This window comes from Brassica napus, chromosome C7 (assembly GCF_020379485.1).
Source record: "Brassica napus cultivar Da-Ae chromosome C7, Da-Ae, whole genome shotgun sequence".
In the NCBI taxonomy this organism is placed as follows: domain Eukaryota; kingdom Viridiplantae; phylum Streptophyta; class Magnoliopsida; order Brassicales; family Brassicaceae; genus Brassica; species Brassica napus.
Window position 1 is genome coordinate 29,764,418 of NC_063450.1, and position 20,244 is coordinate 29,784,661.

A 20,244-nucleotide genomic window follows, 5' to 3' on the forward strand; every position below is an offset into this window, starting at 1 on the left:
AATGTATGATGGGCACTTTATATATTTGGTTCAATAATTCCGTGCTATAGATATTATCGATATTAATTTGAAAGGTGATATACAAATGAAATAAATGAAAGGGGACATGCACATGATGTGGAAATGGACAAAAACCATACCGACTCACAATTATGAGATACCACATGATGATGCGGACAAGTCAACGCTTCTTATATGTAGGCGCCTTAACGTCACAATAGGCTGGGCTTTAGCCCAGAATAATTAACAAATTCAGAAAATAAGTTTTTCTTTGTTATGTTTATTCTGAACAGGCCCGTGTCTCTTTACTTTTTTTTTTTTCTGGGCAACAACTGAAATTTATTTATTTCTTAAATTGTAACCAAATTACATAAATACATATACAACTACTGAAAAACAACAAATAAATAACTAAGATGATGAGAAAGCTGCATGCGAACTCGAAATCTTTCTTGCACTTTGAATATCGGATCTCTTTGTTGTATGATATTGGTCTCATTCCAATTTAGATCTAAAAATATTCTTAGATTTAAAATCTAATGTATTGATTCAACCATAAGAAATAAAAATTGAAATGACCAATTTTTAACGATTATAAAGATATAGCCATATAAAAAAAAGATTTCATATTGTTGATTCTTGGATGATGTATTCCATGATTTCAAACAAATATTTTGATACCAAATATATTGTATCAAAATATAAGTATTGAAAATAAATTTGACGGCCGACTTCTTCCTACTTCCTCTTATCTCTAGATCTTCTTCTTCATGTTGAAACCATGGTGGTTTCCTTGGTGGCCGGAGTTTCCATAACAAATTCGTAATGTTTTGTTTTAAGCCTTTGGTTTAGTGATCCAAAAACTGAACTTTTCCAAATAATTTGTTTGGAAAAGAGAAAGCCGCCGTAGTTCGAGAACAACGGAAATACACAGACAACATAAAGCCTGATGAAACCATGCTTAGATGCCAAAAGAAAACACTCCCGTAGAGAGAGACAGACACATCCAACTTTTGGAATCAGATCTGCATATGATGCTAAATGAACATGATTAGTCAACAGATATTGCAGAGATACTGTTCTGATGAAAAATTGATTGCCGCAACAATCCAAAACCAAAAGGAAGATCGGACGATTGTGTGGTGGATTTGATGATCAACAACCATCACCATTAATAACTTGTAAGAAATGAGAAAAAGTTAAAGGATAAGAGCCACCGGCAAACGCCAGCGGCCCCAAGATCGGAGATGATAAAGTTTTGGGTTGATCTCTTTTGTGATCGCCAATACGCAGAGCGGTTTTTTAGCACAGAAAAAAGGGGACATATGGGAAAAAAATAGGCCCGTCTCTTTACTTTTTGAGGTTTTATGCAAAGTTCTAATAATCTAAAAACAAACAAAATAATTTTGTAAAAAGAACCATGTGCAAAAATACCTCTTGCACTTACCTAGAGACGGACTTAATTCTAAAGGAGGATGGTTGGCAAGTGAGCAGCCATCTTGCGGTTCTGGTAATCGTATTGCTTGTGGTTACTGTCAAAATCTGCGGGAGCTGCGATCGAATTCGATGTTGGCTTTCGTGCAAGCCATACTGTCCAACAAGAGTGTCATCTTCTCCAAGTCCTACTGCCCGTATTTTTCAGTCCCTTTGAATCTGAATTTAATTGAAGAGTAATCCGTGGAAAGGTGTGATTTTGTTTGGTACATTGCATATCTATTGCCTGCGCTCGAAACGAATTTGATTAATCTGTGTCGCTTTTATTTTGGGCCTATTGATCTCCTCTTCTCGTTCAAAAACCATTTATCATTTGGGCTTTTGGAGTTTTCAGTTCTTTCTTTTTTTTCACTGAATTTTAATTGATCATTGAAAATTTAAACATATACAACATTACAGATGAACATCAACAACAAAAGATGCTTCTGTATCCCAACTACCACTCAATCAACACAACAAAAAGGCTCATGTAGAACTAAGACAAACATTCTCCCCAGAAACCCAACACCATAACTAACTGCCCATGAGAATCACTTCAGAGGCAACGGCTTTCATTGACAAAGAATTCAAAAAGCCAAGGGGGGTAACCAGTTTGAACATACGATCTCACCATACCCTGCTTAGTAACGCTTTGAGCAATGAAAGATGCTCCTCTGTTCGCTTCTCTGCTAACCACCTGCAGCTTACAACCTACAATTCTTGCCATACTAATTCTTATTTCACCTGCAAAGTGAAGGAAGGAAGGCCATGCTTGTGGTCTTTCAACAGCTCCAAACATTTCACATAATTCACCAGCTATGATGATATGGGACATTCTGTGACTCTCCATACTCTCCAAAGCCCAAAGAATCACCATAAGCTTAGCCTGATCCCTAGATTGGATATTGCTGAACGCTCTTCTACTATGGCAAAGCACAACACCTCTCTCGTTACGAATCACCCAGCCACCACCCGCAAGATTTTTGGATTTATTCCAATCAAATCCAACAGTGCACATAGACCAATCTTTTGGTGGCGGCTTCCACTTCTCCTTTCTCTTCTGAATATTCACTTGAGTCTCGGAAAGAAGTTTTTCCTCCACCACTTGCGCTTTAAACCATTCAACGGCATCTTGATTGGCACGCAGCATAACATTTAAAGGAATTGGAGCAAAACCTCTGAACAAGAGCTCGTTTCTCAACTTCCATAACGTCCATAAGATCCATGGCCAAACTCTAAAAGAATTTGGCACCATCTCGCGTTTCTTCTCCAAACTCAGCAGATAACTGAAGTTTACATAAATTGAAGTTTGGTGGAAGCCATTTTGGGGATTAGGGATACCTGTGATAGCCCATACGAGTCTTGCAAGAGGACATTCGAAGAGAATGTGATCGATAGATTCAGTTGATCCTCCACATACTTGACATCCACTGTCCACCTTCATTCCTCTAGCTTCCATAAGCTCCGCTACAGATAGGCCACCATTTAATGCTTTCCACAGAAAAACTTTGATCTTTGGAACCATTAAGACCTTCCAAACCTTCTCTTTAAGCGGATTAATAGAAGGTTGGTTAAAAGCTTCCGGTTGAGATAGTCTAGTCTTCTCTTCAAAGGCTAAGTTATAAGCCGTTTTAACAGAGAATTGACCACTTCGAGTCAGCTTCCAAGAATAAAAATCCTCTTCTAAAACTGCTGGCTGATTCTTTAACAGCATCTCAACATCTCCTGGAACAAAGACTTCACACAGAGCCGTTGGATTCCACAAGCGAGTAGTGGTATCAATCAAAGAGCTCGCAAGCAGGTTCACATCGAAAAAGTAGTTCTTAATCCAAGGAGCTCGCATACCTTCCACTGGATCATCAATCCATTTATCAATCCATACTCTAGTCTTTTGTCCATTACCCACTCTGCGAATAATGCCTTTTGTCAGAAGCTCTCTGCCATGCAACAAACTACGCCAAGCGTAAGACGGCCTAAGTCCTAAGGGAGCTGACAAAAATTCACCATCAAGAAAGTATCTACTCTTCAGGAATCTCACAAGCATCGAATCCGGTTGAGATAATACTTTCCAAGCTTGTTTGGCCAACATAGCTTGATTGAAAGCTTCAAGATCTCTGAAACCAAGACCACCTTGGTCCTTAGGAAGGCACAAACGTTCCCATGCTACCCAATGAATCTTTCTCTGATGAGGCTCAGCTCCCCACCAAAAGGCCGCTAACATGCTGGAGAGTTTGTCAGTGATAGATTTGGGGAGACGAAAACATGACATAGCAAAGGTCGAAAGCGAGGAGCCAGGAGACTTTATCAATACCTCTTTCCCAGCCTGCGAAAGGTGCTTATAATACCAAACGTCAAGCTAGGCCTGGACATTTTACCCGGACCCGAAGACCCGAACCAGAACCGATCCGAAAATACAGGTTCGGGTCCGGGTCCATGCTAAGTACCTATTGGGTCTTTTTTTTTTGGACCCGCGGGTCTCGGTTCGGGTTCGGGTCCTACCCGAGACCCGTTCGGGTACCCGAAGTACCCGCAAATAATTGTATATACTAGGTATATTTGGGTGATTGGGTATATTTTTGGTATTTCGGATTTTTTTTAAAGTTTCGGGTATGGATTTTCGGGTATAATTGTAGGTTTTTGGTGAAATTTTAGATTTTTAGAAAATATAATTTGGGTATTCGGGTAAAATTCGGGTATGTTTTGGGTTTTCGGATCTGATTTTGGATAAATTTTTGGGTATTTTTGCGGTTCTTCGGGTATTTTTAGAGTTTTCGGGTCCAGTTCGGGTACTTCGGGTCCTAAATACCCGAACCGACCCGGATCCGAAATATACCCGAAAATTTTGGGTATTTTACGGGTATTGAAATTATAGACCCGAACCGACCCGGACCCGACAAGACCCGACCCGGAACCGACCCGAAAAGTTATAGATACCTATATGGGTCTAAATTGCTAGGACCCAAATGACTCGGACCCGACAATACCCGACCCGAACCCGACCCGAAGACCCGGATGCCCAAGCTTACAGATAAGAAAATAGATCAACCTTCGAACCCGAAAAACACTCTGGGAGGCCCAAATATTTGCTTGCTCCCCCTTGATTGAAAATAGATCAACCTTCGAAAGCGAGGAGTTCTCAGTTCTCACCACCTTCTTTCTTAATAATTTTGTTTTTCAAAATATAAGATTCTAGTTAAATAAACAATATTCAAATTATCTTGACTGAGAATCTTAACAATTATATTCAGAAATAATTCGAGCCGGTCAGTGGTGGAATCATGAGTGGAATGGGATGAACTAAAAGTTGGTTTCGGTACAAAAAATAAGGCCCAACAGTAGGGAAAATGGGCATTTAATTCCAGAAGTATTTGAAATCGGCAGTTTTAATACTCAAGTATTGCTTGCGCATATTTATTCCTCAACTAATAGTTGACTGCGCAAAATTGGGAACAAAATAGTCAACTGTTAACTGATGAACGGAAAATAACGGTTTCCGTCAACTTTTTAACGGTAGAATATTCTAATCATGATTTTGCGCAGTCAATGATTAATTGGGGAATAAATATGCGCATATAATACTTGAATATTTAATTTTCCGATTGAAAATACTTGAGGAATTAAAAACTCATTTTTTTCTTTATATTTCGTATAAGATTGAAAGTCACTAACATCAATCCCTTTAAAAAAACACATAAGTAAAAATATTTTCAAGTTAAATAAAATCATTATACGAGATATTTACCTTTAGAAATAGATTGTTGATTTTTTACAATGACATATAAAATAATACAAAATAATGACAGTTACATCGTATTGTTGATGTACTTCATGTTTAAATCACTTTAGATGATTTTTAAAATAATTCATAGCTAGAAAGGTTCATAATTTGAAATAATATACAAGATATTTAATCCCGGAAAAAGATTTATTTAGTTTATAAAAGCATAAAAAATAACATAAGATAATTACATTTGCATTGTATTGCTGATATACAATATATGAATGTGTAAAGTACATATAATTATATATGATCATCTAAAGTAGAGATCCAATGTACAACATATAATTGTCTAATAGATAAAACTTTTGTATATTGGTTATATCTAACTTGAGAATATTTCAAATTATGATTTTCTAAAAAAAAAGAGTGTTGTTTTTAATTCCTTAAGTATTTTTAATCGGCAAATTAAATACTCAAGTATTATATGCGCATATTTTTTCTCCAACTAATCATTGACTGCGCAAAATCATGATTAAAATATTCCACCGTTAAAAAGTTGACGGAAACCGTTATTTTTCCGTTCATCAGTTAACAGTTGACTATTTTGTTCTCAATTTTGCGCAGTCAACTATTAGTTGGGGAATAAATATGCGCAAGCAATACTTGAGTATTAAAACTGCCGATTTCAAATACTTCGGGAATTAAATGCTCATTTTCCCCCAACAGTATTGTTTCTTTTTCTATTTTATGGTGAGACATTTTATAAAATTCGTTTTGGAAAGCTTCATGCTGTTGTATGTGTGGTCCTAACTAAAGGCTTCTATTTTGTCCCCCTGAAATGCAATGATGCCAATTGCAAATTTGTCTCTTATACGTGTCTCTCTCTAATTGGTTAATAAAAGGAGAATTCTCTCAAGACCCCACTTGCCTTGTGATACTTAAAGTAGCTCTTTAATCACCATTCGTCCTAAAAATGCTTTCTACGTACAATAACATCAAATTATTGGCAAAGCATATTTGTTTTTTTTTTTTTTAAAAAGGGTTAAACCCGGGTCTATTAAAGACACAGACTTAACCTCCAGGTGGAGGTACAGCCCACGGATAGACCCTCTCCTGGACATTCAAATGAGCCGAAAGCATAGCTCATATCCGTGTGGCCAGTGGGAATCGAACCCGGGACCGTATCGGGGCCGAAGCTCCCTCAAGTACTACTAGGGTAACTCTGCTGGTTAAAAAAAAACATATTTGTTTATGAAGAAGAAAAAAAGCAATTAACTTTTTCTAAAGAGGATTTGGAAGACAAGGTGCGAGGTTGTACGGAGGAAATCTCGGTATCAAATCAGCTGAAATCTGGTGGGTTTAGGGTCTAGTGGAGTTAATTATGGGACCAATTACATATATTTGTATGTTATTAGTGTAAAATCACAAATAACGTGATTTGTATATATCTTTTGGACAGTCTTCACATGCATCCCCATGCACCATTTATTTATTATTAACAAAATCCACTAGAATATATTTGCGAAGTGATTTTACCACATATCCTATTTACAATAATTTTTACAAAAAAAAATGATGACATGGCTCACAAAATTGATGACATGACTTATAGTTAATATGACATGGACAATCACATTTATTACTGACATATATTTTTTGTACACTTTATAGAATATGACAATAACTAATACATTACATTTAATGTTGATTTATATTTTTGTTAAACTTCTTAAAATATGGTAATAATTCATAAATCATCACTAAAATAAATATATTGAAATATGCATTATACATTTTGAAATACATTATTTAATTGTATTTTTATAATTATACAATTTTTATTACTAATATTTTCAAAATTTTCTACATCTTTTTTAAAAAATTAATAAATTGTTAATCGTAATTTCATTAGTTTCTTTTAGATATCTACAAATTTTATAAATATTGTTTAGTTATAATTTTTAATAACTATACAATTTTATATGATTTTTAGTAATTTTATACAAGTTGATTTAATACATTTAACCAAAATAAATAGATAAAAAAATATCTAAGATTCGAATTTTAAATATATTACATATATATTATTAAATGTAATTTAAAATAAACAAAATTATTTTTTTCTTAATTTTATGCTTAAATAATCAACTTTATATTAAATATTAGTCAAAGATAATAAAATATATAATATTAATAAATTTTATTTTAAATATAATTTAATTTTAAAAAAATTTATCACTGCACATGGTGCAGGAAAACACCTGGTAAATCATTAAAATTAGTATGGGTTGGATCTAATCATCATCACGTCGTTCTTGAGGTGACATATATTGAATGATGAAAAAGAGAGGGTAAGGAATAAAATGTGGAAAGAGGTGATTTTAGGTCCAAACATGTATGCCTGCAGAAATGAAGACGCATACCAATTTTTATTCTTTTACTGTTCATTCCACTCACCCTCATAATCTGCAAAATCAATCTTCTCTCTCTCTAGGTAAGTGCTTAATAACAACAGAATCTACGTACACACACAAAACATATATTATATTTATATTGACACGTATACATTTATATATATATATTTTTTTAACTTAAAATAATGGTCATTGAAGGATCGGACTTTTGGAAAATTGTAGTATAAGCGTAAACCTATTTATATTTACGTGCCCAAAAGTACATTTATATTTACGTGGATGGATTCTCTGAGTCGAGGGAAACACATACAAGATGGGACTTTTGGAAAATTGTAGTATAAGCCTAAACCTATTTTTTACTCCATATAAAGAATAATTTTTTTTACTCTATTATGGAGTAGTAGAAAAATAGAATATCATTAAATTAATTTTACTCTGAACTTTATTTTATAATAGAAAATATATTGGAATTGGAAATGTTCTTAAGCTAAAGAACGCATAGTATATGTGAAAAATGTGCAATGATAAGACGAAGTCTATATGGATTGCATATTACGATTTTTAAAAACATAAATCTCGACGTTGCAGTGAGGACGTTTGGTTCAGTAGGTAGAACGTACGTCTCGTCATCTATGTATCTCTATCTCCCTTCAAATGTAAATGTACTGACATTACATCAACACACAAATCAACTCCAACCATTACATCAATCTTAAGTTATTACCAAGTTTAATGTTTTAGTGTTAAACTTTATTATTAATCTCCAACCACAATACAAAACTCTACATCAAAAGATTATTAATTTTAGTTTTAATGATTTAATACATTTGTTATTTATAATTGACTGATTTCATTATATCATTTAAATTTACATTTTTTTGTTAATGTTTTGTAATTTTATGTCTTCACTATTTATTAAAAATTACTTTTGAGTTAATTTATATATTAGTTTGTTTTTATTAAAATATTAGTTCAGCTACAATTACATATAAAACGAAAAGTACATAATATGTATCCTTAACAATTTGATATAATCGATAATAATTATTTGATTATATTTTAAATTAAAATATAAATATAATATTTTAATTTCTAGTAAAGTAAAAGTAAAAAGTACAAATATTCTCTCCATATACAAAAACTGATGTTTTAGTTTGTATATGAAAGACAGATGTTTAAGACTTTAATTAGTGCATTTTGCTTTAAAATTAAAATATTAAATCTAGAAAATATAAGTCTACGCTAATTAATAATATTCATATGACTATAATCAAATGAAAAGTATTAAATATATTAGTTTAATAATTGGTATGATAAATAGCATTCATTAATTTGGTGTAAAATTAAAATAATAGTAACATCAAATTGGATAAAACTGTAATTTTGGAGTTTTATTATAGATAAAATCACACTAAATTTGATTTTTGGAGTTTTTTTTTTGAGTTGGCCTTAAAAAACGGCTTAAATGTAAACATATGAAGTGATATACATAGGACCATATGACAAACAGTAGCCGCCCATCATATACCTATGCAAGTTTGTCTGTGATTGTTTTGCCAAACCCACAGTAAAGCTCAGTACATGTTTGCCACGGATTCCAATATATATATATAGGTATATTTCAACATTAATTGATTTTACAGAGCAAATCACATCTGTAATTAACCGACAAACATATTTAAATTTTAAATTATACGTCCAGAAAAACGTCTTGAGTTGGAAATTAAAAAGAACAAGCCTGAGCTTAGCGATCAGAGTTGAAAACAGCCAGCTGGAAAGCTGTTGATGTGAGCTTCCACAGATAGAGACTCGTTGAATTTTTTGACACTTGAAAACTGGACTATATACTCCAATAATACAAGGTACTTCCAGATAAATTAAATTTTGTACGCAGATGATAGAGAACTTAACTTTTCAACAGAAATTGAGCATAATATTAAAAGACAGGTAACAATTTAAACATAGAATAGAAACATTCTCAGGATTTGGAGATTAATCTTTAAAACACTGATTAACGTTATAAACTCCTCCTCCTCCTTTCAAAAAACCCTAGTTGTACTGTAAGAATTAAATGGCTATGATCTGTCAAGATCTAGGGTTTGAGAAGAAGTGTGTACCAGTGATGAAACTGTTGTTGGGGGTAGGATAATTAAGTGAGGCAGGATCAATGTAATGATCTGAAGTGGAGCCAACGACTCCATTGTTGCAGCTCACGTTTGCGCTTGACGAGGAGGCCGATGGCCCTGCGGTTATGAGATTCAACGGCTGAGATCCACCGCCCGATGAGCTTCTCTCGGCCGGACCTTGGTCGTAGAGAATACCTTTGAAAACGTGACCGCCTATACTCACAGCTGTTTTGTATGCATACTCATCTTCTCCCTCATCTACCGAACTCACACGCACACACTGGAAAGTTGCAGATGAGCTAATTTCCGGCGGAAAATTTCCAACCTGTAGCCCTAGGTGAAAAATAATTATGTGATCAGATGTTTGATTACATGTGGAGAAATAAAATTTAATGAAAGATTTGTTTGTTTATATATAAAAATATTTATTAAACTTAAAAAAAAATAAAAAATTTTAAAGTGTTTTCAAAAAAAAGATTTTTAAAATGTTTTAGAAAAAAGATTTTTAAGTTAATGGCAACAAATAAAAACACAAATATCAAGATCATGAGAACAGTATCCTGCTGTCAATCCAAGAGTCAGTTTTACTCATACACAGTGTTTATCTTCATAACAAAACAACAAAAAAAAAAAGTAGAAAACTAGCCCAAACTTTAGTTCTTCTCGAAAATGAAAATAACAAAAAAAAGCTGATAAAAAAAATATAGGATTTCTGTTTTACCACTATATTTGAACGCATGGAAAGAAGAAAAAAAACAGAAAGTGGAATTATGGGATACCTGAGGTGTTATGAGTGCACACAAGGGAAGTAGATCTTGCTGGCATTGGGAAATGCTCTCTCGGCCGTTTAGGAACAACGCTCTCACCTTGCGGTTGCTGAGAGGAGGCAAGCTGCTGTTGGCGTTCCCTGCGTTTGGCGGCAGGAACCCACGTGCTCTTCACGTGAGTGGGACACTGAAGGCCTCGGCTCTTGCAGCAAGTCCTACACCTCATGTGAGCGCAATCTTTCTTAGCTTGGTTCCCACAGTCCTGGCAGCTGGGTCCGCCGCCGCCACCACCACTTCTCATCATCATTAACGCGGAGGCTCCACCGCCGGAAGTTTCAATTAAGCCCCGGTTGCTTGGACCAACGCCTAAACCAGCAGCGGAAGTGTAGAGATCCAGCCTTTGTTGCTGCTCCTGCTGGAAAATGATCTGTTGATTGTTTGGGTGTTGCCATAACTCAAGTGTTCCTTTGTAAGAAGGAGCGATATCACCACACCCAACGTTTGCGTTTGTGTTTGAGTTAGGGTTTCTGCACCAGAGCCAAGATTCGTTTCCGGATGGAGAAGGATTATTATTTCTATTAGTAGTAGTGGCGTCTTGGCGGCTTCCTCCTCCGTCTACTCCTGCGCCGTTGCCTAGAGAGAAAAAGCCTGCCATAGTTGGACACAACCAGCCATATATTACCAAATTTCAAGGGCTTTTCTTTTCCCACTTAATCAACACTCCCACATGTCTTCTAATCTTTCCACAAGAAGAAACGATCAATTGATAAGGAAGATGATGATATTATGTTATCTCTCTCAGGCTGGAGTGAATAGAAGAAGAGATTAATGCAAGGAATGTAGAGTAGCTGTAGGGTTTGTTTTAGAAATCGAATAAAGCTTTTGGAACTGTGAAAGTTGGATTGTCGGTATAGAGAGTATTTAAGAGAGATTCGAGCGATCAGAGAGTTTTGTTTCTCTTCTGTCTCGCGCTCCGCAACGCCGCCATGTCTTAATGCTCCTCTCTGACTCTTTCCCCTCTTCTTAAATTCTCTCTCTCTCTCTCTCTCTTCTTTTTTGTTTGTTTTCAACAAGCACTCATCGCCCAAAATATATCTATACCGTTGATCATCAAGTGTTCACAATCCAGCGGTGCCTATGCTGCCACGTATGCACCTTCGGTCTTTTCCACCGGAAAACACGCTCCCTCTTACCTTTTTTTTTGTTTGTGTTTTAAAGAATCTCTACTAATAATGTTGGTATTGTTTTCTTTATATATACTCTCTATAATTCTTAATTTACATTTTCAAATCATGTATTTTAATCAAAGCTGGGAGCTGAGTGCCGATGAGGAACGCCGGCAATACCCGCATATATAGTTGTGTTTTTTTTATAGATTCGCTGGTTATGGTTTCAGTTCATCTGTGGCTTAAATTATCCTGTATTGGTTGGATAGTGCACCTGTGGCTTTAATTAAACGCGTAAAGGTTGCAGATGGTAAGCAGATGCTTACTCACTCATGTTTCCAAGGATGCAAATTACTACTACTATTATTTATATACAGAAAGAAATTAAATAATCAACGTTAAGTTCTCAATTATTTGTGCTGTGTGTACTATATGTTTATATATCTATATTGTATAGATTGTTTAATGTAGAGTCTATACAGTGTACACACATGCACAAATACAATTACTGTAGAACTTCTATAAATTAATAAATTTTGTTGGTCCTAATTTGGACCGGTTCAAAATTTAACACAAATCGAAAAATAATAAGATAATATTTTTAAAAAAAATATATGTAAAAATATGGTCCATTAAAATTATAAATTAATAATTTATATGCACACATATTTTATATAAATAAAAACCTATTATTATATTGTTTGTTTTATATTCACAAATGAATTATCTTTAAATTTTCTTAACACTTAATATATTTTTGATGAGATTTAGTAATATTATATCTAAAACAACATTTAAGTTCTATGCAATATATATTATATATACTAAATAATATAATATAATTAATATAAAAGACAAATTTGAAAAAATAACAATTAATGTCTATACAATAAAATCAAATATTTTTCTTATCTTAGAATAAATATATCTTAAAATAAGAAATCTAAATAAAGAAACTTTTATAAATTAATATCTATATAAATTAATAAAATTTCAAAGTCCCAACATTATTAATTTATAGATGTTCTACTGTATATCGTTTCTCCCGTGGCCCGTTTTGGTCTTAATCATTATTATACTAGTATACAAGTAAATGACGAGTAAAGATAGAACTTGGATATCTAAGCTAAAAAATATTAATTTTTTTATCAAACTTTATTAGATAAAATTATAACTTAAATAAAACAAATCAAAAACAATGAAAAATTAGATGTATTGGGTTTCATGGGATGATAGGACTAAACCTAAATCTGGAGGAGGATTGAGTTTAAGAGATATACAACTGTTTAATCAGGCTTTGTTGGCTAAACAAGCTTGGAGACTTCTAACAAACCCGAGGAGCTTACTAGCAATAATTCTCTTAGGAAAGTATTGTCAGAAACAATTCCTTCTACAAGTTGAAGCCCCAACGGCATGCTCACATGCATGGAGGAGCATTCTACACGGCATAGATCTACTAAGAGGTCACATTGGGAAAGCTATTGACAATGTACAAACCACTAGAGTATGGCAGGACTCTTGAATGTCTCTCACGGAACATATTAAACCGTATGGTCCTATACCGGAAGCACAAGACCTAACAGTAGCAGACCTCCTCACTGATGATTTGAGATGGAACACAAAAAGGATTGAAAAGTGTTACCTCAGTTCTCGAAGCAAATGGTTAGCAAGAGAATGGAACTTTGCCCAAAGATTAATGAAGCATGAGCAAAAAAGCTTACCCGGAGGAATCAACTATAGAAAGCCACAACAATCAGGACACACATCCGTGATATGTCGCTCCGATGCGGCTTGGGAACAATCAGCGATCAAAGCTGGATTAGCGTGGATCATATCAGGAACTTCAAACACAATCATAAGGCAAGGATCAACTACCCAGGAGTTTGTTAACTCTCCGATCGTCGCTGAAGCACTGGCTCTCCGACTCGAAATCATCGCAGCAGTGAATCTAGGTATTCCAAAGATCAAGATGCTCTCTGACAATTCAACGCTCATCAGAGTAATCAACAACGACACATAGAGCAAAAAGATTTTTGGAATTATAAAAGATATCCAACAAATCTCATCTGTGTTCGTCGATATCTCTTTCGTATATCTTCCTCGGCTTCAAAACGTTAAAGTCGATTCGTTAGCTAAAAGATCCCTAAGGGGTCTGTCTGTAATTGCCCCGTCGGGCTAAGTTTATTGGGCATGAAGCCTGCACTTTTATGCTTTAATATTATAATTGAGTTGAAAAAAAAAACATGTCGTAAGAAATTCAGTTTTAAGATACTTTCGTTTCTTCTCTTACTTTTTTAATAATATAATAGTGGTTAGAAACTCATCCTCATCCCATCGTTAATGATGCTCTTAGTAGTATGTTTTGATTGCTTGAGAATTATACAGAATATGGATGACAGCTAGAGGATTGGGAGAGTTGACTAATATGAAGAGGTATAATTTAAGTCATTCCTGTTAGAAATGCCACAGCTGTGCGTGAGAAAAAAAAATGTGTATCGAAAGAAAAGCGAGAGAGTGAAACTGCAATTCTGATGTAGTATTTGCTACTCCATGCGTTTCATAAAGATTCAAATTCTAGAAAAAAAATTGTTTTAAAAAGATATATTTTTATCTTTTCAATGTATTATTTAATGAAAAATTATAAATTTCAAAAAAGTTAATGGTGTTTATTGGATTTCTATTGGCTAAAAGTTATGGAAAATTGTTATTCACAAAAAACAATGCATTTACAATCAAGGTTTTATGTGTTTTCTTTATATGTGTGAAAATTTTATAATATGTATCTTTTTGAAACGGAGAAAGTATTTATGAAATGGATAAAAGTTAGACATATTGATATACTCTTATTGTTTCTAAATAATTGTCATTTTGACATTTAATAATCACTACAAGAAAACATCAAGGATTCTGAGGGAAAAAATCGTAGGAATTTCGTCGGAATATCGTTATTCCGACGACATACCGACGAAACACGTCGTCGGAAATAATTCCTCGGAATTTATTTTTTCCTCGGAAATCCCTCGGAATTTTCCGTCGGAATTCCGAGGAAATAAATTTCCGAGGAAATTCCGAGGATCACTAGTTTGTCGGAAATGTCCTCGGAATATACCGAGGGAGAACTTCGTCGGTATAATTCCTCGGAAGTTCATCGATCGATGTGTGTTTGGACATATATACATCGATCGATAGGAGTATACCGACGGACATTTTCCTCGGTTTATTCCGAGGAACTTTTCCCTCGGTATATACCGAGGGACCAGTTCTTCGGAATTTTCCGAGGGACAGCTCCCTCGGAATTTTCCGAGGGAGATGTCCCTCGGAATATACCGAGGGAAAAGTTCCTCAGAATAAACAGAGGAACCTGTCCCTCGGTATAGCCCGAACGTTTTTTAAAAAACGCATCGATCGATGCGTTTTTGAACAAAAACGCATCGATCGATCAAGTGAAAAATATAATTAATTTCCTCGGAATGTAAAAAATATTAATTTTTTTAAAAAAATAAAATTTCTGAAATTTAAATTCGAAAATATGAAATTAAAAGTAAAATTGAAATCATATTAATTAATATTCAAAGTTTCACAAATAAAAATAAAACATTCCGAGTTTGTGGAAAAAAAAAACTACGGGTCTGGCACGTCCGGGAACACCTCGTTCGGGTACATCCTCTGCATCATCTCCATCATTTGCTGGTTCAGCCTCCTCTGTGCCTCATAGCCCGCCTGTTGAGCCGCCATCTGGGTCTCTAACAAAGATATACGATCATCTTTGTCCTTCAACTGGACCGTAAGTACTTCTGGATCAACAAAGGGCGGTGGTGCAGAAGAAGGGGGAACCGACCGGGTGCGACGACCCAAACCGACCAAACGTCCCTTCTTCTTTGGAACCGACTGAATAGAAAATAGCCAAATTTAGAAATTTAAACCAAGAAATAAATGAATTGAACTTTTAAAAACAAAGAACTTACGGATTCAACGATTTCGTTGATTCGAAACCGGGACAAGTTGGTCGAAGCCGTCGAAGCGTCATCCTCGGTTTGAAGCTGAGACACTTCGTCTACCACCTGAGTTTGGACCAGGTCGACCACGTCCCTCACAAGACCGTCATCAATCTGGCCGGTCTTCTTGTTGGTATACGCCCTCCTCATTAGGGCGAGATCATCAACCGGCTCGCCATCATTTTCTTCCGCCTTGAAAAAAAACATAAATTAAAGAAACATTAGAAATTAGAAGAAATGCACAATAAATTTAAATTCTGAAACTCAAATAATTGAAGAAAAAGCGGTTGAACTTACCATGCGATCTCCGAGAGTGGCAATAGATTGAGCACCCAAGTTATGCTTGTAGATGCCCTTCCCTTTACGGTCGCTCTTGCGGTTGGTGGAGTTGGTGGAAGAAGTTTCTTTCGTCTCTTCCTTATCCCAATGCGCACACAACTCCTTCCAGACCGTGTCGTTCATCGACTTTGGGACCTTTTAATAAAAAAAAAAGAAAAATTTAATAAATTAAAAAATAGTTTAATAAATTAAAAAATGGTTTAATAAATTAAATCGAACCTTATTGATTTCTCACTTCTTCTTCCACTCGTGGATCTGTTTCCCATAGTTGTCCATTACTTTATGGACGAAGTGGTGATCGATAAAGAGCGTCTCATCGGAATTCCAGTTGAACTCTTCCTGAAAAAAAAACACAATTAGTAGAAAATTTATATTAAAGATTAAAAATATAAGTAAAAAATTAGAATACTTACCGCAAACTGACGAAACCACAGAACCTGCTTGTCGGTTGGGAAGTGAGTGAAAGTCGGATGTCCACTGTCGAGGGCCGAGTACATCATACGGTTGATCCATGCGCTGATCCCGTTCCCGGATCGGTTGAACCTTACTAAAAGAACAAACGGTTAATAATGAATCCAAATTTAAAGAAAAAAAAATGTTTAATTACCATGTTTGACCCCGTCCATGTGGATACGGAGTGAGATACGGAAGATGGTCACGACCGGGCTGTTGAACCAACTCCGCAACACGCATCACTCCCGGAGGACCCGGAGGAACAGGAGCGGATGCAGCAGCGGGAGCGAGAGGAGCAGGAGCGGGTGCAGCAGAGGGAGATGTATGGTTGGAGCTGTGGGGCGAAGGGGAATCATGAAAATGGCTGGAATCCCGAGACTGGCTCCTCGTACCACCACGACCACAACGCTGTCGAGGCCGGGTCTGATCATCATGAGACCTGTAAATTTAAAAAATATATTTAATAAATACAGAAATATATAAATTAATTTTTTTTTTTAAAAAAATTCCCAAATAATTTAATCACAAAAAAAGATTTATATATATTTAAAATTTTTAATAAATATATAAAAATAGTTCTAATAAACAAAAAATAGTTGTAATAAATAAAAATAGTTTAATAATTACAAAAAATAGTTTTAATAATATATATATATATTAAAAATATTTTTAAATCCCAAATAATAGTTTTTAATGACAAAAAAAGTTTTATAAATATTTAAAATGTTTTGTAAAATCCAAAAAATCGAATTTATATAGAAATTTTTTTTTGTAAAGTCCAAAAAATCGAATTTATATAGAAAAATCGTTTTGTAAAATACAAAAATCGATTTTACATACAAAAATCGATTTTATAAATAGAAAAAAAAAATTATAAAAAAATTCTAAATCAATTCAACAAAACAAATCATTCAACCAAATCACAATTCTAAACCTACTATACAACCAAATCACAATCCTAACCAATCACCCTAAAAAAAATCTATCAAAACCACACAAAAACCTAACAAATAGAACCTAAGAGAGTGGGATAGGGTCCTTACATGATTTGTGTAAGAGAAGAGGGAGATCGCCGGAGATATTGTCGGATTTCAGGGGGAAATCGCCGGAGAGAAGAGAGGATTTGCGCAGAGGAAGAAGAAAGAAATGGGGAAGAAGAAGTGGCTCGTGGTTATAAAACCTAGGGTCCGACGGATATTATCCGTCGGAATTCCGTCGGAATTCTAATTTCAATTTTTGCGAAATATTTGCCCGGTAAAATGAAAATATTCCGAGGAAATTCCGACGGATAGTAAAATATCCGTCAGAATTTCCTAGGAATATTCCGAGGAAATACCGAGGAACTAGTGTTTGGGGTTTCAAAACATCAATTTTTTTTGCCGTATTTCATTTCTTATACAATTGTAATGCATACCATTGAGGATTCTTTGTATAGATGAGCATAAACCATGAAATAAAAAATTTCAAAACTAATTGAAAGTATTCCCTTTACCGTTCATTAAAAGGTATAAGTGTTTGTCTTATGTTGCGAGATTTCGTTCATACAATCGGAAAAGTGTTAATTATACGGTAAGGAACAAATTTTTGACTTCATAATGAACGTAAGACACTTAATAAGGGTTATATAAGTGTTATTCAAACGGCAAAACGTTGTTTTCAGTTTAAAAACTCTATTTCCTCGGATTATTCCGAGGGAACTCCGAGGAAACCCTCTTCTTCCTCGGAATTTTCTCGGAATATTCCGAGGAAATTCCGAGGAACTAGTGTTTGGGGTTTCAAAACGTAATTTTTTTTAAATAAACGCATCGATCGATGCGTTTTTGAACAAAAACAAATCAATCGATTACAAAGATGGACCGGGCCGTAAGATTGTGATCGATCGATGAGAGAATCCCATCGATCGATCGGGAATCTCAATTGTTCCTCGGAATGTCCTCGGAAAATCTTGTATGTTTTTTTAAAAACGCATCGATCGATTTTTTTTTGAACAAAAACAAATCGATCGATTACAAAGATGGACCGGGCCGTAAGATTGTGATCGATCGATGAGAGTATCCCATCGATCGATCGAGAATCTCAATTGTTCCTCGGAATGTCCTCGGAAAATCTTGTATGTTTTTTTAAAAACGCATCGATCGATGCGTTATAGAACAAAAACGCATCGATCGATTACAAAGATGGACCGGGCCGTAAGATTGTGATCGATCGATGAGAGTATCCCATCGATCGATCGAGAATCTCAATTTTTCCTCGGAATGTCCTCGGAAAATCTTGTATGTTTTTTTAAAAACGCATCGATCGATGCGTTTCTGAACAAAAACAAATCGATCGATTACAAAGATGGACCGGGCCGTAAGATTGTGATCGATCGATGCGTTATAGAACAAAAACGCATCGATCGATGCGTGTTCGGAAAACAGAATTATAAGGCAAAACCTGACCTTTTCTGGATCTAAACCTTAGAACTCTCATCCCCTCCGATTTCCCCTATAATTCGCCCCCCCCCCTTTCTCTCTCTATAATCATCCGATTTGAACAATTTTGGGCTCCATTCCACTTGATTTTTCGAGCTCTACCTGATTCCTACACTCGTCTTCACCCTAAGACAGGTATACTCCGCGAATCTCCACATTCTGAAATCGTGTTCTTGAGCAATTTTTTGGGTTTTGTGAATTTCTTATTTCCGTGTTGATTCCTTGATCAAATATGCATGAAACAGATGTTTAAACATGGAATAGAACACAATTGTCTGTGATCAACGAGTTTGGAACAGGATTTGAGATGATTTAGGGATTGAGAATTTTTTTCAATTTGTTTTTTTTTTATCACAACTCGATTTCGCTTTTCATTTTCATGTTGCTTTGAGTTCTTAATTGATTATAACCATGTTGAGAGCAATGATTCTATTTTGTAGAGAATGAAGCGCACGAAAATGTCAGCAAAGAAGAACACACAAGAAGAGGGTTCGTCTCAGCGAGAGAAGCAAAGGCCAAAGAAGTGGGATAAGTCTGATACCACCCACTACAACAACATGAAGAAGGTAGCCGTTCCGGCTACACAACTAGCATGTCCTGAGACGATGACAATATTGGGAATCCAAGCAGCCATTGAAGGACTGTTCCAGAACATGGGTCTAGGCCAACTATGCAACCTCAACGAACCCACTTATCCGGAGTTGGTACGCCAGTTCATAGCATCCGCATACGTCACCCGTCCCGATGATAGCCATCAGGAAGGTTTTCTGGCATTCGTAGTGCAGAAAGTATACTATGAGGTATCTTTCACAGACCTCTGCAGACTATTTGGATTGAGTGCAGGGGAGAGGACATCTGGTCTTTATTGGACTTCAGAGCTGTTGAACTTCTGGGAAACGATTGGCAGGGGTTTATAGATCTTCTCAGGCAAAGGAGTCACTTATCCGGAGCCCAGTACTGAGATATGCCACACGCCTCATTGGCTCATTGCTATACGGGACAACCACAGCCGCATCAGTCACGCAATGGGAGTTGTGCCTCCTGTACCAAGGTGTGAGGCATTTGCTACCGGCATTTGGAAACTCTACATTCCCACCTGCTACTGCCTTCAACATGGGAGCGGTGCTGGCCGCAAACTTAGCAGGATACAAGGGGAAAGTAACCAAAAAAAGAGCAATGCATGTGGATTTGGTGCAGTGATTACTCGGATCCTTAGACATGTGGGTGTAGACTGCAAGAACCAGCAGGTAGCACTGGACAGATCGAACAACATTGCTTGGAACTACCTGGATGTCATTTCTCTAGTAAGTAAGGAG

The 20,244-nt window shown here is 35.5% G+C and overlaps 1 protein-coding gene across 1 annotated transcript; it reads right to left on the reverse strand.

The window, feature by feature from the left end:
- Window positions 1–9,506: 9,506 nt before the first annotated feature.
- LOC106356513 (protein SHORT INTERNODES) lies at window positions 9,507–12,034 on the reverse strand. The gene is made up of 2 exons (XM_013796258.3): window positions 10,514–12,034; window positions 9,507–10,067 (listed from the first exon to the last, which is right to left on the reverse strand). The coding sequence occupies exons 1-2, from the start codon at window positions 11,154–11,156 to the stop codon at window positions 9,694–9,696; spliced, it is 1,017 nt and encodes a 338-aa protein (XP_013651712.1). The 5' UTR covers window positions 11,157–12,034; the 3' UTR covers window positions 9,507–9,693.
- Between the last annotated feature and the right edge of the window lie 8,210 nt (window positions 12,035–20,244).

Excerpts from the sequence above, each read along its gene's own strand:
- LOC106356513 (XM_013796258.3), bottom strand. The coding sequence starts at position 11,156 with ATGGCAGGCTTTTTCTCTCTAGGCAACGGCGCAGGAGTAGACGGAGGA. Across the intron at positions 10,068-10,513 it reads GTGCACTCATAACACCTCAG|GGCTACAGGTTGGAAATTTT; the intron begins GTATCCCATAAT and ends TTTTTCACCTAG.